A 27,160-nucleotide genomic window follows, 5' to 3' on the forward strand; every position below is an offset into this window, starting at 1 on the left:
GCTGCTCCAACCAGAGTTGCCCTGCTTGATGTTCCGCCCTTTCTTGGGCCAATTACTACCTGACACTTAGGACTTCATGGTTTGCTGGTCCCTTCACTTTTAGCATTTTGCTGTGATGTCATCAGTGGTTGCCTCATTATACCAAAGATGATGCCAGTATGCCTACATGCCTTGTCTTATGCATGAAGGGGTGCGACAAAGGAGAAGATCCTTTTTGTGCTCCTTTGTTCATGATTTGTGCTTTGTTCAAGGATTGCTGGCTAATTATTACTGGTTGTTAACTAACTTGATGGCCAAATTCTGACAATGCATTCTTTGGCCTCTGAATATGAAACCAGTGCCGATGAATCAAAGCAGGTATAGTGAGTTATCTAAGTTACGATGGATACAGCATGCACATTCTTATAAAGGTTCTTACCTTATTCAAGTGACAATTTGAAGGTAGCGAAGCAATATGACAAAGTGGTAGCTAAAACCAGAGGGATGCTTGGCTGCACAAAGAAAGGAAAAACCAGCAGGAGAAAGAGAGGCGATAATGCCCCTATACAGGTTGTTGTGAGGCCTCAACTGTTCTGGAGACCATATCAGAAAAAAGTTAAAGATTGGATGGAAGCTGTCCAGAGAAAAGCAACCAAAATAGTGTGGGATCTGTATTGAAAGACATGAGACGAGACTGAAAGACCTAATTATGTATACCCTGCTGGAGAGGAGAGACATGAAGCAGTCTTTCATATACAGGAAAGGAATTAATGATGCACCAAACATCAAACCTTTTCTGATGGAGAGGTAATAGGAGAATAAAGGGTCATGATCTGAAACTCCAAGGAGGTAGACTCAGGAACAATGTCAGGAAATATTTCTCCACAAGAAAGGGTGGTGGATGCATGGAATGCCTTCCTGAAGCAGTAGTGAAGACAAGAACAGAAATGGAATTCAAAAGAGCATGGGATAAACACAGAGGATCCCTAGTGGTTAAAGGACGGAAATGAAGAAAAGAGGTAACCTATGATGCAAAACAAGTGCACACATATATTTAATTTAGTATCTGATAAGAAACTTGACATACAGTGTGCTACCAAACTTGATTATAGGAGATGGATGTAGTATTAATCAATTGTGTCCACTAATTACATTATTTTTTCCAAAATGCAAGATAGAGGGGGAGGAAAACTGGATATAGTGGATTGTGAGTTGTGGAGTAATATATACACTGTAGCCCCAATATAACATGCATACAGTTTCCACTGTAATTGATACTCTTGGACAGTAGCTGCAGAATAATAAATTTGTACTTAAACAAAAGTGATATCATGAATCTGATGTGCTTCCCAACCGATGGCATTCCATCATTCTTCTCATAAAAGGACCAGCAGTTGCCAATTGTCCATTCTCCTCAGAATCTTGGTGTTATGTTTGATACAACCTTATCACTTAAAAAGGGTAGTTTAGAGCACCTTTTTACAAGTTGAAAATTGTACCTAATCTATGCCCTTTGTCACAGCCGGATCTTTTTCTCTCGGTGATTCAGACAATGGTGCTTAACAGTCTTGATTATCACAATGCTGTCTATGCAGGGTTTCCTGCCTTTACATTACAGCTTCTACAGTTGGTGCAGAATGCTGCCACATGTCTGATAACATGCACTTTGTTGCGGGAACATATTACTTCAGCTCTACAAGCCCTAATATTAGTTCCTGATTATATGGCACATCAAGCTAAGATTGGCACTTAGCTTGTCAACACTAGGGTTTCAAATCAGTTCCAAGTTATTGAGCTAAGTAGTTAGCTGGATAACCCAGAGGCGCTCCAGTGGCAGCACTACTAATCCAGCTAAGTTAGCCAGATAAACAATGATATCTGGCGTTATCTAGCTACGATAACCAGCTAAATTTAGGTATTCCTGAAAAAGGTCTAAAGTTAGCCAGATAAACTTATCTGGCTAACTTCCCAATAGCCGGGTATATTCAGTAGCATGTCCGCACTGCTGAATATCTGGTATACTGTAAGTTAGCCAAATAAGTTTAATGATTAATTTAGCTGGATGCCACATGGTTGAACACTGGCTTCAGTACTCCAGGTTGTCTCACTAATGACTTATGAAAAATATGATCACTATCCCTTTTGCTACTGGCAATACCCTTCTATCCAAACTAGCTATCACCAATGCCCTGTCACACTGTTTGTTTTTTTTTTATCTTAAGGTTATCAGAAAGCACAGTTGCTTACCTGTAACAGGTGTTCTCCTAGGACAGCAGGATGTTAGTCCTCACATGTGGGTGACATCATCCGATGGTGTCCATGCGAGGTCCCCCCTTCAGTCTCGTAATATAGCAAAAATACGAGCAAGAAAAAATAACATAACAAACCGAAGGTGAACCCAACATTGTGGGGAGGCGGGCGGGATTCCCGAGGACTAACATCCTGCTGTCCTAGGAGAACACCTGTTACAGGTAAGCAACTGTGCTTTCTCCTAGGACAAGCAGGATGGTAGTCCTCACATGTGGATGATTACGAAGCTTCAGACTGCCCCCTGTGATCAGAGGGACCCACAGTAGCCGAACAAGGTGCCAACGGGCACAACACAACTGCGGCACTGTGGGAACAACAGGGGCAATCTGGTCCCACAGAGTGCACAATGAAAACAGTTGGATTCAGGACTGGAATAGATTGCGGAGGACAGACTGGCCAAAAAGCGCTGTCCTGGCGACTATCCCTATCGAGGCAATACTGAGCTGCGAATGTGTGGAGAGAACTCCAGGTCGCAGCTCTGCAGATCTCGGCAGCAGGGACCGCACACAGATGGGCCACTGATGCCGTCATAGCCCGCACAGAGTGAGCCTTTTCCCTGCCAGCCAGCTGGAAGCCTGCCTGCACGTAGCAAAAGGCAATGCAATCTGCTAGCCAGTTGGATAGGGTCTGCTTCCCCACTGCTGTTCCCAGCCTATTGGCGTCAAAAGACACAAAGAGTTGGGTAGACTGTCTATGACTCGCTGTACGGTCCAAGTAGAAAATGAGCACTGGCTTGCAGTCCAGGGTATGGAGAGCACATTCCCCCAAGTGAGAATGAGGCCGTGGGAAGAACATGGGAAGGATGATTGACTGGTTGATGTGGAAAGCAGACACCACCTTCAGTAGAAATTTTGGATACGTTCACAGCACCACACGATCATGAAAGAATTTCGTGTAGGGAACGTCCGTAACCACTACCAGGATCTCACTAACCCTGCAAGCAGAAGTAATAGCCATCAGGAACATAATTTTCCAGGTGAGGAACTTCAGGTTGCAGGATTTGAGAGACTCGAACGGATGCCGCATGAGCCTCGTCAGGACAACATTGAGATCCCACGGGGTTGCTGGAAGGCAAAGCGGGGGCATCAGTTGAACGAGGCCCCGCATGAAACACCCGACCGGTGGCTGGACTGAAATGGGCACCCCAGCAACACTGGTGGTAGATGCTGAGGGCGCTGAGGTGTATTCAGACCAAGCTGGTTTGGAGGCCAGACTCGGACAGGTGCCAAAGGTAATCCAGCAGGTGGGGGAGCAGACAGGAGAAAGGATCCAGTCCATGGCCACCACACCAGGTGGAGAAACACTTCCACTTTGAGCTGTAAGATTTCTGGGTGGAATGTTTCCGGAATTCAATCAAGACCCTGGAGACACCATCCAAGAGCTGTAAGGGCTGAAGGATCATGCGCTCAATATCCACACCGTGAGAGCCAGGGCCTGGAGGTTCGGGTGGGCCCTGGCTCTCACGGCCCTCCGCAAACTCCTGGACCTGTTTCTACAGGTTGCAGTTGAATTGGGTCATGTATAGCTGGTAGGACGCAATACAAGCAACCAGCATAGCCCCCTGGAACATTTTCCTCCTATGCCATTGAGCTCCCTGTGTTCATGCCCTGGAGGGGCAGAAGCATGTGTCCGGGATTGTATGGACTTTTTAAGTGCGGACTCCACTGTCGCAGACTGGTGGGGTAGGTGCTGCCATTCAAAGTCCACGGCCTCTGGAACTAGATAAGTCGCATCAGCCTTCCTGATCACCGGGGAAACAGACACCGGTGTTCTCACATATGGAGGAGGAGCTCCTTAAAGACGTCATGGACCGGCACCACCACGATCTCCTTTGGAGCGTCGATGAACTGGAGGGACCTCCAGCATCTTGTGACGAGTATCCACCTCCGACAGGAGTTGGAAGGGGATGACCTGCTATAGCCCTTACAAAGCTGGCAAATAAGTCTTCGGGCGGAGAGCAACACCGCTCCTCCGGATGGGAAGGATCCGAGAGGGGGTTGTCTGAGAACTCTGAGGACGAGTCTGAGGAGTCATTGCCCCATGGGTCATAGGGACCCTCCTCTTCGCTGGAGCCCAGATGCTGAGGGCAGGGGACCGGGAGGGATGGAAGGCCTGGGCCCCCAAGGGCACTGAAGACCATGGGGGCACTGGCGGCATCGATGGACCCCCGGGCATCGAGGGGGGCATTGGCTGGATATGCTGGGAGGAACCAGCAGCCGCCCAGGGAACCCAAGGCCTCATTCTCCTTGGAGGACCCGGGAATTAGGATTGCTCCCGTTGGAGGGTGTCAGCGGCCGAGGAGGCATCGGAGGCTTTTGGGGCACCAGTTGCATTGGTAGGATGCCAAGAGGACGTCCAGACGCTCTAGCAGGGGGGCGAGCATGGAAGGCAGAGGCTCAAGCACAAGTATGGGGGCCGGTGGTGCCAGCAGTTCGACGCTGTAGCGCTTTGAGCACTGCCGATTGCACCCTGCGGTCCAACTCCTCCTGGAAGTCCTGGGTAGTAAGGACTGATGGAGGAGGACGAAGTGTCACCGGCACATCCTCAGAAGGTTCATGAGGAGGCCCGGCGCCCGACACCGTTACAGGTGGGGTATGCCTCGGGCTACTGGGGACACTGGAGGATGGAGCCTCCGGTGGCCGGTGCCGCTTCAATGGCAGCTTGACAGCTGCCGATGCTGCTCCAGTATCGGACCCGTGGCGGGACGGTGACTGGTGTCTATGCTTCCCTGGATTTCCTGTGCTTGGCCCGGTCTTTCCCCGGTGCCGAGGAAGGTGATGACCCAGAGGTTAGGGGGAGGGGAGAGAACACAGAGGATCGATTTCCCTCTTCCCAGTCCTTAGGGGTACTGGAGAGCGAGACCGTCAGGGGAAGAGACAGAGATGGTTCCCTGCGGTCTTTGGGCGTGGAGGATACCAAAGCCCGAGTGGAGGGTTTTGGAGAGCCGAAGAGCTTCTCCATTTTAGCCAGGCACACACGACGCCCTTTGGGGGCCATTTGGTCACACAAAAGACACCCCTGGATGTCATACGAGGCCCCCAGGCAGAGGATACACACCTCATGCGGATCCATGATGGACACGGTCCACGGGCACTGGGGGCACTGTCGAAAACCTGGTGACACCCTCGAAAAAAAGAGGTCGGCGTGCAGTCGATGACAGACTGGCATCACGGTGCTGGAGTCAGGAATAAACCGTGAATAACGAAGGCAAAAGCCAAGGGTACTTACAGAACGGAGGAACCAAACGAGAAGGGGAACCAGACGCAGAAAAAACCCTGAAAAGACAGAAAACATTTTCGAGGGTTTGGAGCTCCACCAACTGCGAGACTACTGCACCATGGAAAAGAAGGGCAGAAGGAGGACCTCGTGTCGATGCACGGATAGCAACAGGCTGAGCATGCTCAGTCAGCCAGTCAAAGTTTCTAGAAACTTTGACAAAAGTTTTCCATGCAGGGCTCCATCGGATGATGTCACCCACATGTGAGGACTACCATCCTGCTTGTCCTAGGAGAAATGATCACCCCAAAGATTTCTCCTAGCTGGTGCACATTAGTTCCTAACTCCACTATCTTGTACCGCTACCCTATGCACCTAAAAAAAGTGTAGTGTCACTACACTCCCTCCTCCCCACCCCACTGAATTTTAGGTGCAAAACCCTTGATCATTCAAGTTTTCTTTGATCACTCCTCATTTTTCTACTCTTACTGGAGTATCCACCCTGCTGCAGACATTTGTATTATCTGCATAAATACAAATTACTTCAAGCAACTGCTATGAAATATCACTCAAAAATACTAAACAGAACTGGACCCAGGACAGATCGATCCACCGATAGCTCCCCTTTCTTTGAGACAAACTCAATTTATCGCTACCCTCTTTTGCTTATTGCTCAACTAGTTTCTAATTTAGTTTACCAACAGAAAATCCATCCCTAGGTTGCTTGGCTTATTTATGAATCTCTTCTGTGAAACAGATCAAGGGTAGTTTCTGGTATACCTGGAATTCAGCAAAGCTTTTGATGATAAACTGAGCAGCCAAAGGGAAGCCCCATTGTGGTTGCCTGGATTAGAAACGGATACGGGTTGTAGACAACAGAATAGTGGTAAATCGCATTCACTCTGAGAAAAGAAAGGTAATCAGCAGGATGCATCAGGGATCGGTTCTGGGGCTGGTTCTGTTCAACATTTACATGACTGATACTGCAGAGGAGTTAGTGCAAGTGTCTTTTTACAGATGACAATATGATATGCAACAGAGCAGCACACCTGTGGGAGTAGACAAATAAAAATGATCTAAGAATGCTTGTGGTCAAGCGCTTGATAGCTAAAGTCTCCACAGCATGGGCTGACTGGCACTGCCACAACCAAAAGAGACAGCTGCAAGCAGAGCAGAAAAAGCACCACCACCACTATCCATTCTGTAAGTGGTCTCACACGCAGGATCTCTCAAGACCCCTGCAGATCTGACCTGCACACCAGTGGATTTTCACTGCGTTTTATATTAAACTAACATGCTAAGGAAGTTTGATTTATATACCGTATTAAAAGCACTGAGGTTACTATAACTCACAGACAAAGTGTTTAGTAAATACAACTTAATTATACCACATCCTGTGATTACTGATTAGTCTGGCTGTGTACATGCACATACAAAAACATCCACTTCTAGCAGAATGGAAGTAAAACAGCACTGAATAAACATTTGACAAATTAAATTCTACTGTGCCATTTAATAGTATATTGACAGTTTAATTGACTTGTAAAGGCCAGGTCTTATTTATAAAGAGGAAATGTTTTCATGTTAGAATTTATAGAGAAGCGTTGCTCACTAATACCTGTGCATCATGCCAATTTCAAAGGCACCACTTCCATTAGTCAGTGTGCTAGCTGTACTCCGACATAGGAAATCAAGGGACCACTGGCCCAATTACATGACCAATGCCATCCTTAGACTTTTTTTTTTTTTTTACAGGACTCCCATATCAGAAGTACTGCTGGCACTCATGTTGGGTTTTCTACCAATGCTGTAAGTAAAATGCTAAAGGAGGATATTTTTTTTAAATACATGTGTTTAAATTCTTTAGTAAACTCCTACTCTGCTTTCCATCCTTCCTATTATTTTTTTCAATATTTATTTCAGATGGCTCGCCCTCTTACATGGCAGTGAAACCCATCTGTTGTCTCTGTGAGTGTTAAAAATAACAGAACTGCTCCCTCATACCCTGAGAAAAGGAAAGAGATGGGGCTCTGCCGATAACATCAATGTTTTTTCAGAATGGGTAAAGACATTCATTTTCAATATATTTTATTTTTCCTAGGAATAAATGAGTGTTTATTATAGTCGAAAAAGAATGGAGAAAATAAGTGTGTGTGTGTGTGTGGGGTTTACCATTTTATCCACTGATTTTCTCCCATTTTTATTATATTAAACCTGGCTTTTTAACCAAGCCTTTAACAATAATGATTGATTTCTTTTATTATAATTTTTAGTGCTACTCCTTTTATGTTACATTTTGTATTTTAAGATGTGCTTTGACCCATAGTTTTTGTCTTATACTGAGACAGATTTTGTATTTTAAATGAACTTGTTTTAAAAGTTATCCTCCTTTTTTACGCAAAAGTAGTAACCAACATTTGATTTATGTTGTAAACCGACGTGATATGTATTGACATGAATGCCGGTATACAAAAATCACCAAATAAATAAATAAACCTGAGGTAGGCAACTCTGATCCGGGAGAGCCACAAACAGGTCTGGTTTTCAGATTATCCACAATGAATATGCATAAGGAAGCAGTGCATGCAATGCTTCCATTGTATGCAAATATATATATATACACATATATATACATATATATGATGTATATTCACCGTGGAAGTCCTGAAAACCAGGCCTGTTTGTGGCACTCCAAGACTGGAGTTTCCTACCTCTCTAACAACACAAACTCCTATGAAAAAATAAAATGAAAAATGAAAGTCCCTTAAGCATGGGTTGACGGGCAAGTGGATTCCTTCCATTACTCTTCAGACACTCCACCCACTGCAAATGGGCTAGGTTCTGTTTAGCACTGACGCTGTTTGTGGCAATTTCTTACTACAATCTCAGCTATAACTTTATCAGTCATCCCACAAGGCACAGGGTGAAGCACATGAGACCAGGGTTCTGTTAAACAGGATAAATTATTTAAAAAAAAATAATTCATTGGTTTAGATCGCATAAAATGACTTTACATGTTATCTCTGGCATTTCCTCCTAATTTGATCAAGTATCAAATGATGATCTGCTCTGAAATGTCTGAGAGGCAGAATATAAATCAAATTAAAAAATAAAAATAAATTTGCTTAGACAAAGGCAGTGTTGCAATGGTCTTCTAGTGCATTGTGAAGAACAGAGTGTATTTTGATGCCATTTATATGGTTTCAGAGCAAGGATGTAGAGAAATTTTGTGCATCTGGTATGCCATCTCACTTCTTTTTCCAGCTGGGACCAACAGACATCCCCTCCCAAGACTTCAACTGAATTATAATACTGTACAAGGAATTCTCAGTCTTCCTACCATAAGAGTAGATAGACATGGGCAAGAAATTAGAATGTTAAAAGAAATAACATTTTCAACATATGACCTTGAAAACACATTCCTGTATACAGATTTAAGATTGCATGCTCTTTGAAGTACTATACTTGTAACTCTGCAAATTACAGTTTAGCTAAACCAGCATCATCCAAATAATGCTAAGTAATTATATATCCTACCAGGTTTGCTTGGAGTCCTCTGGTGTCCTCATCCAGATCCCGCTGGGTTGCTTTCCGAGTGCTCACTGCTCTAAAGGAAGCCAGTTTTGAGCTCCTCTTCTTAATAGCTTCCAGCAAGAGCTTAAAGAACCTGAAATGAGATGAACACAGGCCCTGCTATACACCAGGCATCCCAACAGCAAACAGCACTGAGGGTGTTAAGGACAGGGTTTAGAGTCACAAGATCTGATGAGAAACCTTTGGGTGAATTTAGAAAGCAAGTCAAGGTATGGAGAGGGTGTATATATATTAATGATCACATTAACTCTGATCACCCCTCCTCCAGTACCACCCACCAAACGATATTTTAGAGACAGAAGGTAAAAAAAACTATTTCTTTAAAAACAACTGAAAAAATTACCTCACCCAACAACAAAAACCCTCCAAACCAGCCATGAGTCAGGTATGACTCAGAAGGGGGTTTTTTTTGTTTATTTTTTAATTAAAGAGAGCTGACTTCATTGCAGTCCACACGTTTTTCAGACATGACATTGTGCATATTCATAGCGAGTGACATCAGTCTAAGCTCACATGTCCTGAGGTAAAGAATACAATGCAACAAAAGGTGACCACAAGAAACTAAAGTCTTACATGACCTTCTATTAAAAATCATGTTGCTGTTTGGAACCAAAAGTTTCTTACATACTTAATTAAGGAGGATACCAGTACAGTATACCCAGTTCTTTTCTGGTGGCACTGTTAGGACAATTTCTATGCACAGGTTCAAGGTTACTTAAAAGTAAAATTTCTACTCATACACATTTTGTCAGGAGAGAGATTTCTTCAAGAGAGATTTCCTCTTTTACATCTCTCTTTTTCTACTAAATAAAATTTCCTTTTTTTTTTAATTGCATTTCAAGAGGTGATTAATATACAGTGGCTTGCAAAAGTATTCAACCCCCTACAAAGTCAGCAGTTTTGTGTGAATTACCAATGACACACAGATTATTCTAGATAGTATTTTTATTGCAAAACAATAAGTACATTTTCAAAGTCACAAATCATTTCTCTGCAAGTTTTTGTAAAATAAAATTAAAAACTGAAAAATGCTGCTTGCATAAGTATTCAAACCCTTCAGACTAGTGCTTGGTAGAACCACCTATTGCTACAATAATAGATCTGAGTCTGTTGGGGAAAGTTTCTACTAGCATTGCATACTTTTTGAAAGTGATGTTTGCCCATTCTTCCTGGAAAATTTGTTCCCAGGTGATTAGATGACACTTATGGACTGCAATTTTCAAATAGTGCCACAGATTCTCGACTGGACTAAGATGTAGACTTTAACGTGGCCATTTTAGAACATTCATCCTTTGTTGTTCAACCACTCCTGTGTTGCTTTGGCCTTGTGCTTGGGATCATTGTCCTGCTGAAAGGTGGACATTCTCCCAAGTTTTATTTTTTATTGTAATTAACTTTTTATTCATAAAGAATTAAAGTTAACAAGCATTATATCCAAACTGGTTGTCCTTGTGATTAACATTCATACACTGAAAAATCATGTCGGCTACCACCTCTACAGTTATGCACATCAACCTGTTAGTATAGTTAACCATGTGCTTAAGTACAAATCCCTTATAATTCAATTTTTCCCTTGAGAGTCAGATTAACCCCACCCTCCCTCCAAACCCAGGACACCCTATCCTCGCCCTGCTGTTGATCGAATGAAGGTACCTTGAACTGAATCATAAAGGAATCCACCCACATGAGACCGTGCCGATCTTAGTTTTCTGCGGACCAGGGTAGCGTCCTTCCCACAACAGCCGGCTTCCTCATTTCCTTATAGATCACTGCCATATTTATGGTGTATTGGACTGCATTCATTGCTGAAATGCTTGCCATGTATCCTTGAAGTTTTGCATGGTATCCCTCCTTAACGCCATTAATTGCTCCATATATTGTATCCATTTTAACCTTTGAATCACCGCAGCAAGGGAAGGTGCCTTGCTTGCTTTCCAGTGCTTCACAATTTTCCCACGCACAGCATGTGCGACCGCCCGAATAAATGCGTTGTGGGTGGGAGACTTGCCTTCCATCGGGAAGTTCAAAAGAAACACCCTAGGATCCAGAGATATGGGTGTTTGTAGCAAGTCTTGTATCCAGCGTCCCACCTGACCTCACAATCGGTGAATGTCGGGGCAGCCCCACCACATATGATAAAAATCACCTGATTGGCCACATTTTCTCCAGCATTGGTTACTTAGGGTGTGTTTCATTTTACTCAGTTTATAAGGAGTGATATACCACCTAGAGAGGACCTTATAACTATTTTCCACCATTTGCGAAGCAATGGAACTGCAGCCTATAGACAGAAAGCATAGATCCCAATCTCCCACTGACATGGGAGACGCCAAATCCTTCTCCCATGCACCCATGAAGCCCATTTTGTGTGGTAGGACCCCATTTAAAATAGCATACAGTTTAGATATGATTCCTTTTATCCGGTGTGCTTTTTCACACTATCCTTCCACCAACGATTTCCCTTTTAAGAAATCATCTCATACTGGTTTTGCAGACAGGAAATGCTGTAACTGCAAGTATGCATATTGATCTGCCTTATTCAGATGAAATAGCTCTTTTAACTCAGTCAATGGCAGAATCCCCTGATCGCACCATACTTAGCCTATGGTAGTCAGACCCTTGACTGCCCAGATCTGAAACAATTTCCCATCCTTCCCAACCGGGAAATCCTCACACCACCTGATCGGGGTGGAGTGTGTATACCTTCTATTATCCAAAAGGGCACTCTTCCATTGTTTCCAAATTTGCAAGGTGCAATCCGTGCATGGGGATAACTGATCTGATTTATATCTAATCTTCCCAGATAACCAGAAGATATCTCTTAAGCCCTTAAGATGGGACATAATATTCTCCTACCTTACACATAGTCCAACATACATCCCCACTTGCAACATTTACTGACGCTGATAATGAGACAAGACAATTTCTAAATTAAGAGTTAGTGACCATCATAATAGGCTTCATCGATATAGCTTGACGCTTTAAGACTCTGCCTTATATTTAATCATAAGTCACTTATTGCTGGATATTATATGCAACAATATTTTTTTCAACTTTTTTTTTTATATGCAGCAATTAAAAAGTCCATCCATGAACTACTTAGCTTATTTCAAATGAGCCAATCATTCCATTGCAGCTGTTGTTTTTCCCGATGGTCGATTATCTCCACATTATTATTTGTAGAAAAATCTTCTGAATTTATTTAGTACTGAGTACAGCTGAGTACAGCGGTGAGAACAGCCAGTACTAGATAAATTCAGAAGATTTTTCTACAAATAATAATGTGGAGATAATCAACAGTCGGGAAAAACAACAGCTGCAATGGAATGATTGGCTCATTTGAAATAAGCTTTAGGAGACGTCTAGTAGGCGTCCTTTTATATGCCTTTTCCACTTCCACTAACTTCCACTAACTTCGCTTTCAGAAACGAATATTGACGAGTTTTCTCTTTCTTTTTATGAGAAGCCATGGCAATCAGACGCCCCCTGATTACAGCTTTTAAACAGTCCCAAAGTATTACTGGGGTTATATCCGGTGATTCATTATTGTGTAGATATTCCCTTATATCCATCCTAATTTGTGATTCCACTTCTCGCTCCTTTAGTAGTGAATCATTTATTTTCCAAAATCTGCATCCGTTGTCAAATGATTGCCCCTGTAATTCCCACCATATAGATGTGTGATCTGACCACATAATGGTCCCGATTCCCACCTCCTTGGAATTAGCTACTAACGATTTATCCACCAGAAAGTAGTCCACCAGAAAGTGTATGTATCATGGGCCTTAGAATAGAATGAAAAATCCCTCCCTGTGGGGTATCTAACTCGCCAGATGTCTACTAAATGCCACTTGATCATAAATCGCTGGAGTGCTATCCGATCAGGTTTGAAATAATGCCCCCCCCCTTTTTTTGAGCAATCTGCTTTAGGGTTACATACCATATTAAAATCCACCCCCCCCCCCCTATAATCAATTTTCCACTCTTAGTTTGCAGTAATACCCTGTCTATTTTCTGAAATAGTTCTCTCTGAAGCATGCTCGGGCTATATACATTAACTAAAACATATAGCTCTTTGTTAATATAAAGTGACACAACCAAAAAGCGTCCCTCTTCATCCCTATACACGGATTCAATCTGCACCATTATATCTTTAGATACAAGAATCCCCACCCCTAAGTATTTATTTGCCAGTGTACTGGCAGCCAAAATTATAGGATTATATTGGGGCGAGTGAAGTAATCTCTCATGCCTTTTACGGAGATGTGTTTCCTGTAGGAACACTACAGAGGCGTTCAATGTGAAGTTCTCTAAACAAAATAGAGCGCTTATTTGGTGAATTTAATCCCTTGACATTCAAGGATACAAATTTAAGGGACATCATTAGTATAGATCCTCAAAGTCTGTGCATGTCTGTTAGCTGTGAGTGCTCCCCTCCATCTTAATCTCCATCTTAATCTCATCCTCCACCACAACCGCCCCCCAAAATATCCCATCTGTGTCCGGGCTTCTCACCCCTCCACCGTCCTACACCCCCTGTCCCGGGTTAAAGCCCTCCCCCCTTCCCCCGATAGACCACCGCCACAACAGTATTACCCTCCGGGAATGAGCCCTCCCTCCCTCCCCCCCCCCAATACTCTCCCTATGGAAAGAATAAAAAATATCTAGATATCCATATTTCCAATTCAAACCACCATAATTCAACAAAGTATTTAGTGAAGTAGGCCGTCCCCATTGTGGGTCCTCTGGGAGTCCGTCGACTGCTAGTCAACTTGAATAGTCACTTTTATTCCTCAGATTTCCTTAACTCAACTCCTGCTCTTGGTAGGCCTTGTTCCGCAGATTTTTGCCGTAGTCGAGTACCCACACGTTGCCATATGGGCCGTTCTGTCTCGGGTTTCTTGTGTGTGTACGGCCCAACCTCTGGAAGAGAGAGTCCTGCTGTTTCCAATATCGATCTCGCTTCAGACTCCGAATGTATTCGTGAAGTCATTCCACCAACTGTGAATGCCAATCCGCAAGGATACAGCCATTTATATCTGATGTTTTCCATTCTCAACAACGTCGTCACATTTTGGAGCTCCTTTCGTTTCTTTAGGGTGACAGCTGCCAGATCATTATAAAGCGCAATATTGTGCCCTTCCCATGTAATTGAGCCCATTTTTCGCACTTGTTGCATAATCTTATCTTTCGAAAACTTTGGACGCACACAATAATGTCCCTTGGAACATTCTTTTTTTTTTTTTTTAAATTTATTGTTTATTAAATTTCTTAAACATTTTACAATGAATAAAAAAAAAGAAATTTAAGTTACATTCATATTATCAACATACGTATGTACTTCAAGAAGAAAAAAAATTTTTTTTACATGTACTCCTAAATAAAGTCCACATCATGGGAGGCATTTAGCAATTTAACAAAAGAAATTTTTCATTCAAATGAAATAATGTGGAGTAATTTATCTATACTACCAGGATCTTTAATCTGTTGTGATAACATCTCGTCCTTCTTTATCATTTAGGAAAGTTTCTAGGTGTGTAGGCTCAAGGAATACAAATTTATTTTTATTAAACATTACTATACAACGACAAGGAAACTTGAGAAAATATGTGGCACCAAGTGCCACTACTCTCTCTTTTAAAGCAAGAAACATTTTTCTTCTCATCTGGGTATTCCTAGAAACGTCAGGAAAGACCTGGATGGTCTGCCCACAAAACTTAAATACCTTATTTCTAAAGTACTTTTGTAGGACTAAATTTTTCTCCTGCTCCAAACCAATCTTGGAACATTCTTTTTTGGTGCACCCAGCACTCTGTGTGCTCTATCCAAACAATATCAGTGTCCATGTGTTCAAAGTCCTCATCTCTTTCATTGAGAACGGCATGGCAAATTTTACGTACCACCAGACCCACATCTTAAAACTTGTCCGATTCAGGCACTCCCCGTATTCGGATATTGGATCGTCGGGATCTATTCTCAAGATCTTCCACCTTAAGCGTGACTTCTGCGTTTGCCTTTTCTAATTCAGTAATTTCGGTTTTCAGCCGTGTAACCTCTGCTGCTTGATCTTCCATGGCTGCTTCCACGTTCGACACACCTCCCAAAGTCTCCCATTTCAGAGCGAAATTCGGACAACGCCCCTTGCATATCTTCCTTTATGGATTTTATGTCCTTCTGTATTTCCTGGAACCATCTTTTAAAATCTTCTTTAGTGGGCTACAAATTTTTCCCAGTTGTACTATCATCCTTTGGAGTGTTCTTCCTCCTCGCAGCACTGCGAGGGCCCATCCGCCATTACTTCCTCCCCAGGCTCCGGTGAGGCAAGCAAGGCCGCGAAACGCGATCCACCAGTCTCGTAAGAAAAATGCTTTAAGTCCACCGATTTTTTTTCAGGAAGTCATCGTAGGCTCCTCTTGTAGCACAGACTTCACTGAGGCGATTGCGCCGATTTTACTTAGATTGTGGAGAGTATGAGGGGAGCTAATGCCTTAAGCGTCCATGCTCGAGGGATGACGTCACTTGAAGTTTTAGTTTTTAGCAGGCTGAAGCAGGTTATCTTGTAGTATCTTCCTGAATGTTGCACCGTCCATCCAACCTTCAACAGCTCCCTCCAGAACCCATAATGTCTGCAACCTGGACCTGCCTAGCGGTGTGGGGGCTGGTGTGTGATGAGACTCCCCTTCCCACAAGGTGGCATGAATGCTGGGTGTTTTATTTTTATACAGATAAAAAAAGGAGAACTGTAAGCTCATGAACAGTTACAGAATGATGTGGGGGGGGGGGGGAACCAGGCTATGTGAAAACGTCCTAGTCTCTCTGGCTCTCTGAAAAAAAAATAAATTCTGGCCCCCAAACAACTTTCCTTCGGTTATGTATGTCTGCATAACTATGAAGATTGAATGAGCATGGCATGAAAATGATGAAGGGAATCTGTCTGCATGATAGTAGAATCCGATTTTATTCTATACTTATTTTACATTGGGCCTTTGCCTTCAAAACCTTGTACTGTACAAGTCCCAAACCATGCTGCAGAAATTATTTGAAAATCTGCTACCTACTACCACATTTTTTGTGACCTAATGCAGACATTTGAAGGGCTGAAGGGGTTATGGACAGTCTTAAAAAATGACTTTGAATATGGCTAAAATACTGAAAGATTTTCTCTTTTAGGAGTGTGCATGTGTGTATGTATGTATATATACATTTCTTTTCTTTTACCTCGGTTGTACTAAATCTTATTAGGTGTTTCTATTACTTTATACCTCAACATTCAGAACGGTTAAAGTTTGTGTTGCACATTTTCTGGTGTTGTTCACGCCATTTGAGTTTAGAATACACAGCACCTTTTCTACTGGGAAGTAGAGGTCCTAGCCTTGCTTTGCTTTCACAGTATCTGTGGGATGGATATTTGATCGGACTTATTTTTAATAAGAAAAACTGTGCACTTGGAAAACGTCTTGCATGATTACTCAAGTACAGTTTCAGTGTGGCGGCCCAACTGTATGGGCTTTCCATCTAATGGCCTTGCTTAGCATCTAGGGTCCAGAAACCCTTTGCGGTTCCACATGAAGCCTGAAACCTTGCATTAGATATGCCTGTCAACAACAAAAAACTAGCCAGATAATTAAAATGTGTACCTTGTTTCCATATAGTGTAAAATATCCTTTGGCCTCAGATACTTCTCCTCCTGATAATGTTCATATGGCAAGAAATGGAACTTGATTTGGTACAAGTGAAATTTGCTTAATTTGTCTTCCACTCGGAAAGCCTCCTGCACATCTATTTTATGCAGCACCTGTAACAAAATGTCAAAGACATTCTAAAATCCCCATCCTCCATTCATAGTTTTCCAACCATGCATTTATTTAATTTATAAACTTATATTTTGCATTTTACAGCAAAAATTTGAACATAACAGATAAATCTTTCAAATTGTTTTTAAATAAAATATCACAAAAAATAATCTGAAAAATATTACATATAAAACAAAACACTCCACGTCCACTCTACATTTTCCCAGCTCTAAACCCTATGGGTCCAATGCAATAAAATGCACTCAGCCTAGCGCCCAGGTTAACCCGCAGTTGGACACGCGTTTTGAATGTGCTAGACTAACACCCAATGCAATAAGGAGATTAGCGTGTCCAAACCAACACATGGCTAACAATAGCGCGTCCAAACCAACACGTGGCTAACAGTGCTCATTCACATGTAAATGCCATGTAAGCAAGGCTATTAGCTATTACCCCTCATGTAAAAAAATCACTATGCGCCTGACACGCACTTTTTTAACATAGCAAATTTAACGCCAGCCTCGGAGCTTGTGTTATGTCTTGCCACTCATCAAGAGCTCAACAAAAAGCAAAAATACTGTTCTCCATCGTTTTTCTTTGTCTGCAACTGTTTTCACCAGCACATGCAGGTTTTGTTTCTACCATCTTGTCTGTGAATTTTTTTTAAAGGGATGTAGAGAATCTATATTCGCTTGTACTGCTGCCTCACTGAGCCGCTTTATTTATTTATTTTAGATTGGGCTGTGCACTTGTAAAGTGAAGGGATTTCAACACACACCAGCCACAGAGGGAATGAGATAGCCGACATCAAGGGGTGCGACTCACAATCTTCCCTGGACATGGCGGGATAAAATGGATGCTCGTATTAAGCATCTGTTTTCCTCCGTGCCCGATGCTTTGGAGTGGTAGGGACGCACAATTTCCCCTAGCACATCCTTTTTAGCGTGGCAGTTCATTGATTATTGCATTGGGCACCCAGAAGAGGTGGTTGTGCGCGTGTTAGGAAAACAGGCACATACCAAGGAAAAACAAGACACACATTATTTATTTACATTAATCTATATTCCGCCTAATTACCAGCACACCTGTTTTGGGAGGATTACAATAAAACAAATAACACTTAAAACAATAAAATATCAGACAACATCAACAATACAAAATAAAACAGTTCAAAATAAAGTAAAATCATATAACATTCTTTTATCCAAGTATAACAGCTTCCCAGAACAATTGAGCTTTTAAAAGTTTCCTAAACAACTTATAATTGGAAACCTGACGAAGCTCAAATGGAAGTTTATTTCAAAGATTTGGAACAGTGAATGAGAAAGCACACTGACTCATCTCTCACAAATAAGCCACCTTTGCTCCAGAAACAGTTAATTGTTGACTAGCCGAGTGCAACGCGTGAGTGGAATGATATTGCATGACCAAATTTCTCAAATAAATAGGGCCATCGCCATGCAAGGCCTGATAAACCAAAACAAGAACCTTACATTTGAGTCACCGTTCTATTGAAAGCCAATGATAGTTTGCAGAACAAGAGAGATATGAGCTCTAAATGGATAACCTGATATCAAATGTGCTGCAGCATTTAATAAAACCTGCAAGGCTAGCAAATTATACTTAGATAAGCCAATGTACAGCACATTACAGTAGTCCAGCATAAATAAAACAAAAGCTTAAATTACTGATCTAAAATTGCTTTTGTTCAGAAAATATTTTAAGCGATGCAACTTGTGCAGCTAAAAATCCAGCTTTGACAATAGTTCACAACTGACACTGAAAATTAGCATCACATCAAGCATGTTTAACTTATCTGTCTAAATTAGTTGGATAAGGCCAAATATTGGCACTTACCCATCTAACTTACAGGGTCATAATGCCATAATGCATGCGATATTTATCGCAACACACAGGGCGAATGCAACATTTTTGAATTTATTCAAAGGGGAGGGATTGGGGAGGGGTGTGGTCGGGATCAATGAAAATGAGAGGCACTATCATACAATGCAATAGCATAACGCACACTATTGCACACTTTTAACTCTGGAAATAACTGCACCTTTTTCCCTGGCGTTAAGCTGTGCGATATGCCCATCTTCTTTGGGCATTTTCAGGCAGGAAGAAGGGAGAGAGGGAGAGGGGAGTGGAGTGGAGTGAGCACCTCTGGGGTGGCACACATAGTAGTCAACTCTTTATACCACTATAGGAGGGCCAGCTAGTATCACGAGGTGAGGTTTTGGTGGTGGTCTAGGGTTTTGGGGCCAGTTTTACATGCACAGTGAGATGTACGAACAGCACAATACACATCAATGAAGATGTGACATGATTTGGAGTGAGGGAAGTCACACAAAGATGAGATTTCTACAATGCTCTCTCTCACCCTAGCTTGATGGACTCAGGACCAGACAGTGCATGTAAAACGGGCCCTAAAACCCTAGACCACCACCAACACCTCACCTCAAGTTACTAGCTGGTGCTCCTATCATGGTATAAAGATTTGACTACCATGAGAGCCTTATAAAGAGTCTCTCTGTCTCTCGCCCAAAAGTGAGAAATGCCTGTCTGGGCACTTTGCAATTTGCGAAGTACAAATAGGTACGATAAAGTACCTATGTGAAGTGCTAATATAGCGCACGCTGTGGTAACTATTATCATAGCCACACTCCTTTTCCTTATCGTGGGCATCATTCATGCAAAAATTATCGCATTTTGATGAATCTAGGCTTTAGACAGATAAGTAGCTCTGCCCTGTAACGCTCATTAACTGCCCCTGACTTATCTGGCTAAGTGCTGCCTGTTGAACATAACTGGATATTCAGCGGATGCTGCTTAACTGGTTAAATCCTAATTATCCAGCTAAGTCGCGTATGAATATCAGCCTCAGTATCATTGCACAGGGAATCCTACAATTAGCCTTTAACAAAAATAAATAAATAAATAAATAGCTACTACAACAGGCAAAAAATAAGACTCTTCAAACTTTAATACCAGAAGAATGACTAACAAAGTACATGTGTCAGCAAAAAAACTTTATTAATATTTTACAGCAAACCATTATTTTCTAACCAAAATATGCTCCATGGATATCAGACCCACAAAACATAAGAACATAAGAAAATGCCATACTGGGTCAGACCAAGGGTCCATCAAGCCCAGCATCCTGTTTCCAACAGTGGCCAATCCAGGCCACAAGAACCTGGCAAGTACCCAAAAACTAAGTCTATTCCATGTAACCATTGCTAATGGCAGTGGCTATTCTCTAAGTGAACTTAATAGCAGGTAATGGACTTCTCCTCCAAGAACTTATCCAATCCTTTTTTAAACACAGCTATACTAACTGCACGAACCACATTCTCTGGCAACAAATTCCAGAGTTTAATTGTGCGTTGAGTAAAAAAAACCTATTAAACGTTTCCTGTTATGAGACTTAAAGGTATGAACTGATGACCAAGTCACATATCTTCTATAGGTATTTGATTTTTGATTTATATTCTGCTTCTCGTCATTTCAGAGCAGATTACAATCAGGTGCTTTAGGTATTTCCTTATACCCAGAGGATTTACAATCTTAAATTTGTACCTGAGGCAATGGAGGGCAAAGTGACTTGCCCAAGGTCCCAAAGAGCAGAGGTAGGTTTTGAACCCTGGTTTCCCTGGTTCATAGCCCACTGCTTTAAGCACTAGGCTACTTCTCAAAGATGATTAAAAGAAGCTGCCATAGCTCTCACTTCGTGAGCTTTTACAGAGTCCGTGATATGCATGCTTGCTAAAGCGTAGCAGTAATAAATACACTCAGCCAACCAGTTAGATGAAGTACGCTTGGCGACCACAACATCTAGTCTGTTAGGGTCATAGGACACAAACAGCTGAAAGTTTGGAAATGCAGCTCAGTTTGTTTCTTGTAATACCAAGGATCTTTTGAAGTCCATGTATGAAGGAATTTTTCAATCTGAGGTCTTGGAAAGAAGGTAAGTAATACAATGGAGTGATTGATATATAAAGCAGAGATTCTCTTCAACAGAAACTTCGGATGAGTAAGGAGGACTACCCTGTTGTGAAAGAAATGCACGTTTGATGCATAGTGGATGAGAGAGGTAACGGTGGTGGGGCCGCTTGGCAATAGTGATCATAATATGATCAAATTTGAATTAATGAATGGAAGGGGAACAATAAGCAAATCCACAGCTCTCGTGCTAAACTTTCGAAAGGGAAACTTTGATAAAATGAGAAAAATAGTTAGAAAAAAAACTGAAAGGAGCAGCTACAAAAGTAAAAAGTGTGCAAGAAGTGTGGTCATTGTTAAAAAATAAAAATCCATGCACTTTTAATTAACACAAAATCTGTCCCCAAATGAATGGGAGGACTGCATGAAAGTTGTATGAGATATGCAAATCATTTCTATCTGGGTCACACTGGAGCTATGAGGATCAAATGAGTGCGATCCTGGAGAAGCTTCTGCACTGTTCTGGTGATGAGTGATAATCAGCAGAAAAGCATATATAATGCTTGTTCTTCAATCAGGAAGGAAAATGTCCTGAGCTAGTCTTGAGATCATTGGGCAGAATTGAGCAAAACTGATTTAGTTTTCCTTTATGAGATGAATAGACCCTATAAATCAAATAGTCTGTTGACAACTGATTGCTGCAGAGACCACTCATGTGGACGAAATACTCTGCTGAGTCGATTTGCCAGTGTGTTGGAGATCCCTGGAAAATAAGTGGCCTGTTCGACAGCTTGATTCTTGGCTGCCCAGTTCCAAATCTTCAATGCTTCCTGGCAGAGAAGTCATGATTCTGTGCCTCATTTGTTGACATAAAACATGGTGACTTGGTTGTCAGTTTAGATCAAAATGATTCTGCTGATAGAATGTATTTTATTGCCCTTAACTCCAGTAAGTTGATTTGAAAAATGGCTTTATTCGAGAGACAAGATGTCCCGATTTTGAAAGGATACTGTGTGAGCACCCCATTCTTTGGTGGAGAGGTCCATTACCAGTGTTACTTGATGTGGAAGTGTGCAAATAGAAGCTCTTTCCTGGAGAACTTGAGGCTGTATCTACCACTGCAACTCTTGGTTCATGTCCACTGTAACATGTACCACAGTCAACAATGGTTACCATCAGCTGATCCTATTTTTATTTATTTTTATTTAACATTTTTCTATACCGACCTTCATGGTTAAATACCATATCAGGACGGTTTACATCGAACAGGGATAAAAATAATTAGGTAAAGGAAGAGACAAAGTTACATTAAACGAGGACCGTGAACTTGGAAGCTTAGGTAGCTGGAAGAAAAGAGATAAAGTTAAGTTAAAGAAAAGAGAAATAACAAATTCCGGACTAGAGATAGTTCAGAATAGAATTAGTCCACATGTTAGAGTTGGTATCCATGCTGTCCAGGAATCAGATGAGGGGAGGTATAATTGTTCGTATAATTGTTCGTGAGTAGATAAAGTCTAATGTGTATCCCAGGGTTCTGGGAAGGCTAGGCGGAACAACCACGTTTTGAGTTTTTTTTTTTAAAAGTTAGCAGGCAAGGTTCCAACCTGAGTTCAGCAGGGAGGTTGTTCCAGATAGCTGGGGCTGCTGTTGAAAATGCTCGGTCCCTGGATGCAATGAGTCGCGTGGCTTTGGTTGGAGGGGCTTGTAGTGTTCCTTTGGATATTTCTCTCATTGGCCTATTAGAAGTATGGAGTTTTAATGGAATTTCAAGGTCGAGATAAAGGAGATCGTAGATGGATTTATGTATTAATGATAAAGATTTGTGAAGGACTCTGTGGTTGATTGGTAACCAGTGTAGATTTCGGAGGATGGGTGTAATATGATCACTCCGGTTGGTGCTTGTTAGGATTCTGGCAGCAGCATTTTGTATCATCTGAAGTGGCTTAATGGTTGAGCTGGGTAGACCTGTGAGGAGAGCGCTGCAGTAGTCTATTTTGGCAAATATCAAGGATTGAAGAACTTCCTAAAGTCGTGGAAATATAAGAGAGGTTTGAGTCTTTTTAATACCTGTAGTCTGAAGAAGCAGTCTTTGGTGAGAGTGTTAATCATACTCTTTAGGTTAAGACGGTTATCGAGTATTACCCCCAGGTCTCTAACCTGAGTATGAGTGAGGGCGTGGTTATGATGGGTCTGTGATTGGAAGTTGTCTTGGTTGGCGGAAATGAGAAGGAGTTCAGTCTTGTTAGCATTGAGGACCAAATTTAAACTGTTGAGGAGACTAGTGATAGATTGTAGACAGTTGTTCCAGATCGAGAGTGATTTGGTAATGGATTCCGTTATGGGGATCAGGATCTGCACATCATCTGCGTAAATGTAGTGAATAAGGTTGAGACTTGTTAACAATTGGCACAAGGGGAGGAGGTAGATATTGAAAAGTGTGGGGGACAGGGAGGATCCTTGAGGTACTCCTAGTGATGAATTTGTTGGTGGTGATTCTTTATTATTTATTCTGACCTTGAAGCTTCTATCACTAAGGAAAGACTTGAACCAGTTGTAGACTTGTCCTGAGATGCCTATGTCTAATAGACGATTCAGGAGAATGGCGTGGTTGACAGTATCGAACGCCGCTGATATGTCTAAGAGGATTAGCAGAAAAGAGTGTCCTTTGTCAAGTCCCATAATAATATGGTCAGTTAGGGAGATGAGCAGGGTTTCTGTACTGCGTGATTTGCGGAAACCATACTGTGAAGGATATAGTATATTGTAATCTTCTAAATACTCTGAGAGCTGGGTGTTAACCACCTTTTCTGTGATTTTGGCTAAGAATGGAAGATTCGATATAGGGCGAAAATTAGCTAGTTCACTAGGGTCTAAGTTGTGTTTCTTAAGGAGGGGTTTGAGAGAGGCGTTTTTTAGGATGTTTGGGTACAAACCTTGGGTTAAGCAGCAGTTTATGATGTTGGCCAGAGGTCCAGAAATTGTGTTTGGTATGAGTAGGAGTAACTTGGTTGGTAGGTTGTCTGAGGGGTGGCTGGATGGTTTCTGCTTCTTGAGAATGGATTCAATCTCTTTAGATGAAGTTAATTCGAAGTTGTCTAATTTGGCTCCCTTAAGCATATGGGTATTGGTAAATGAAGCGAGGGTGTTGTTATTGGGTGGGAGGAGTGAGAGCGTGTTTGATATCTTCTGCTGAAAGAAAATGGCTAGCTCGTTTGCCTTGGATTGAGCTTGTTCGTCTGGGATCGGTGGTGGTAGTGACTTTGTGATTTGAGACACATATGAGAAGAGAGCCTTCGCGTCATATTGGAGATCATGGATTTTATAGGCGTAAAAAACTTTTTTTGATTTTAAAATTAATGACCTGTAATGATGTAAGGTTCCTTTGTAAGAAGAAAGCGTGGAGGAGGAAGGGGCTTTACGCCATTTGTTTTCCTTGTGACGTAGTTCTTGTTTTATCTGTTTGAGTTCATTGGAGAACCAAGGTTGATTTCCTTTTTTTAAAGGATTAATTCTTTTCGAGATAGATGGGCAGTGTTTATTTGCTACAGCTTCTGTGATATTGTGCCAGGAGAGCACCGCTGTGTTGGGATTGGATAGATCTATATTTTTTAGATCGTTAGTGAGCTGTTCGTTGAGTGTGTCGGAAGCACATGATTTCCTGAAGTGAATGGAGGAGAGGTGTTGGGTGGTAGGTGTCTGTTTATTTGAGGTGAAGGTGGTTGTTATCAGATAGTGGTCTGACCAGGGGATGGGGGTACAAACCGGATTGAGGACATAGACCTCACTGAAGGTAAAAGATATAAAAGCAGGTCAGTGGGACCACATGGCTGGTTGCCGCCATATGTTCCAAGACCACAAAGAATGCTCTTGGCTGTTGAGTGCAGAGAATACAGTAGCTTGTTGATGGTTATGGTTAGTTCATTTATAGCCTGCCTATGCTCGCTCAGTCTGAAGGTAGACATGCTCTCTCTTATAGTGAATTTATCCAAGCCCCGATGAATCTGAGCAGCTGAGCAGGCACTAGATTCAATTTTTCAAAAGTTGACTAGAAACCCCAAGTGCTGTAAAAGAAAAATCATCTTGTACAGAGAACAGAGTACTTATTCCTGAGAACTCGCCATAACTAGCAAGTTGTCCAGGTATGGGAAAACTTAGAAACATAGAAGCCTGATGGCAGAAAAAGACCATATTGTAAGATTTGTGCTATGGTGGAGTTGGCTCAACCTACAGGGAGGACCCTGTAGAACCCCACCAACAGCTGGCAGAACTGGACAAGGAAGAGACTGATCAGGAGCTTCACCTATACCAGCCTCTTTCCCCTTAGGTTGAGTCCTTGGGTTCTGGGGGCCAGCAGGTCTAAGGTGCGAGTCTCATAGGGAATGGTTACAGCAAAGTTCAGAGGTAGGCAGCAGAAGAAGGCAGTCATTGTTCAGGCGGAAGACAAGATTGGTCAGGGTCTGGGCTGGGTCAGAGGCAGGCAGAAGACTGGTGTTACGATTTCACCTGTTAAGCAGCCTCACTGTACCCTGACCGTAATGTCTCCCCACCAGCATAGGTCTCCTCAAAACTCCAACCCGTGTTGTCCCCGTCAGCTCATGCCTCATCGAGCTAAGCCTGTGGTACAGCCTCCTAGCCTCCAGGAGCCCTCAATGAGCTTGGCCACCTGAATTGCCAAGTTCCTCCTCCCTGCCTGCACCACACCCAGACTCCAGCTCTACATAACTCTGCCTTACCAAACCCAAGATGTTTCCGCATTGAGTCGCCTTGGCTCCCTGCCCTAGCCACTGTTGCCTTGTGGCCTACCCATGCCTATCTTTGCTTTGCCGCCTTGTAGCCTCCTGGCCTTCTTGCTGTTTGACCTGCAGCACTCTGCCTTATCCAGGCCTTGCCTTGCTCTATGGCTTATTTAGGCCTCTCCTTGCCTCGTCCCTTGGGGCCTTACCTTGTCTAGCCCCTATGAGCATCCGGTATCGCTGCCTTCAGGCCTGTATGTTCCATGTTGTGTCTTGTCTTTGTCTTGTCCTGTCCTGTCTTAGTCTGTTCTTATCCAAGCCTCAGTTCTAGCCTTATATGCACACTGCTCCTGTCCAAGCCTATGTTCCAGCCTTACCTGCACGCTGTTCCTGTCCAAGCCCTATCTGCACTCTGTTCCTGTCTAGCCTTGCCCCAGCCTTACCAACCTGTTCAAGGCTAGCACCAGACACCATGTTGAACTGCCACTGCAGAGACCTGCTGGCCCCCAGAACCCAAGGGCTCAACCTGCAGGGGAGGGACTGGTTAGGCAAAAGATTGGCCCTAGCTTTGCCTTGCCATCCTGAACTACTCCAAGAGGGGTGTTCCATATACTCCACCTGGACCAGAGCCATAACAACCACAGTGGACAAGATCCAAGTAGAGATTGAGGCTGGGAGGCAGTCCAAAGATAGATGAGGAAGGAAGGACAGGACTGGCTGGGATTGAAGGAGAAGAGGCAGGCAGGAACTGGAACGACGAGGCAGGCAGGAACTGGAACATGGATGCACACTACATGGTTGTCGACCCATTGCTGAGGCGAAGCTAGGGAATCCAGGAGGTTCTATTGGGCTGATGTGATGAGGTCATAAGTGGGTGCCATGACCAGTTTTCCTGCCATGGGCTTTTAAGCTGCACACAGTGTGGCGTGTGCGCACCTACAGGAGCATCGGAGCGGAGAGGCAATGGTGGCGTCCTGCTACAAAAAGAAGGGTCAGCTGCCGGGCATCAGGTGAGTGGCAGGGCTCACAGGGCCTACCTGTGAGCTGCAAAATATAATACATACGGCCTACCTAAGTCTGCCCATCCATCTAATTTATCTAGCCCTTAAAATTCCCATCACTTGCTCAGAGATTTCCTGCATTTATCCCATGCTTTCTTGAATTCAGATATCATTTTGTGTTCCTTGGCAACGCAGATGTGCCACTACCACTGCAAGACATTTTGTAAAGACTTTCAAAGCTACCGACAGGCCAGACGGGATTACCTTGTACTCCTAGTAGGAAGAATTCACCTTGAAGCAAAGATAATGTCAATGTGAAAGAGTGGATGAGTATGTGAGCATATACATCCTTTAGGTCCAGGGCACATATCCATTCATCCTTCTGTTTGTAAGGGAGAATTGTATTGAGGGAATTCATTTTGTATTTCTCTCGGAATAGTTTGTTCAAGTATCTCAAGTCCAGAATGGGCCTCAATCCTCCTGACTTCTTGGAGATAAGGAAATATTGGGAGTAGATATTTGTTTGGATGCAGGGATTGACTCTATTGCATGTTGTTGAATAAGTGATTGAACTTCCAGGCGAAGTTGT

General features: G+C 42.8%; 1 protein-coding gene across 3 annotated transcripts in view; it reads right to left on the reverse strand.

Moving 5' to 3' along the window:
- The window catches only part of POLR1A (RNA polymerase I subunit A), a 271,640-nt gene that overhangs the window by 61,422 nt on the left and 183,058 nt on the right, over positions 1-27,160 (reverse strand). For all 3 annotated transcript variants that reach the window (XM_029592763.1, XM_029592762.1, XM_029592764.1), the window contains 2 exons: positions 16,737-16,894; positions 9,043-9,172 (listed from right to left, as the gene is read on the reverse strand). In XM_029592763.1, the coding sequence (XP_029448623.1) occupies positions 9,043-9,172; positions 16,737-16,894 (288 nt within the window). The remainder of the gene's footprint in view (positions 1-9,042; positions 9,173-16,736; positions 16,895-27,160) is intronic.

This window comes from Rhinatrema bivittatum, chromosome 1 (assembly GCF_901001135.1).
Source record: "Rhinatrema bivittatum chromosome 1, aRhiBiv1.1, whole genome shotgun sequence".
NCBI lineage: Eukaryota > Metazoa > Chordata > Amphibia > Gymnophiona > Rhinatrematidae > Rhinatrema > Rhinatrema bivittatum.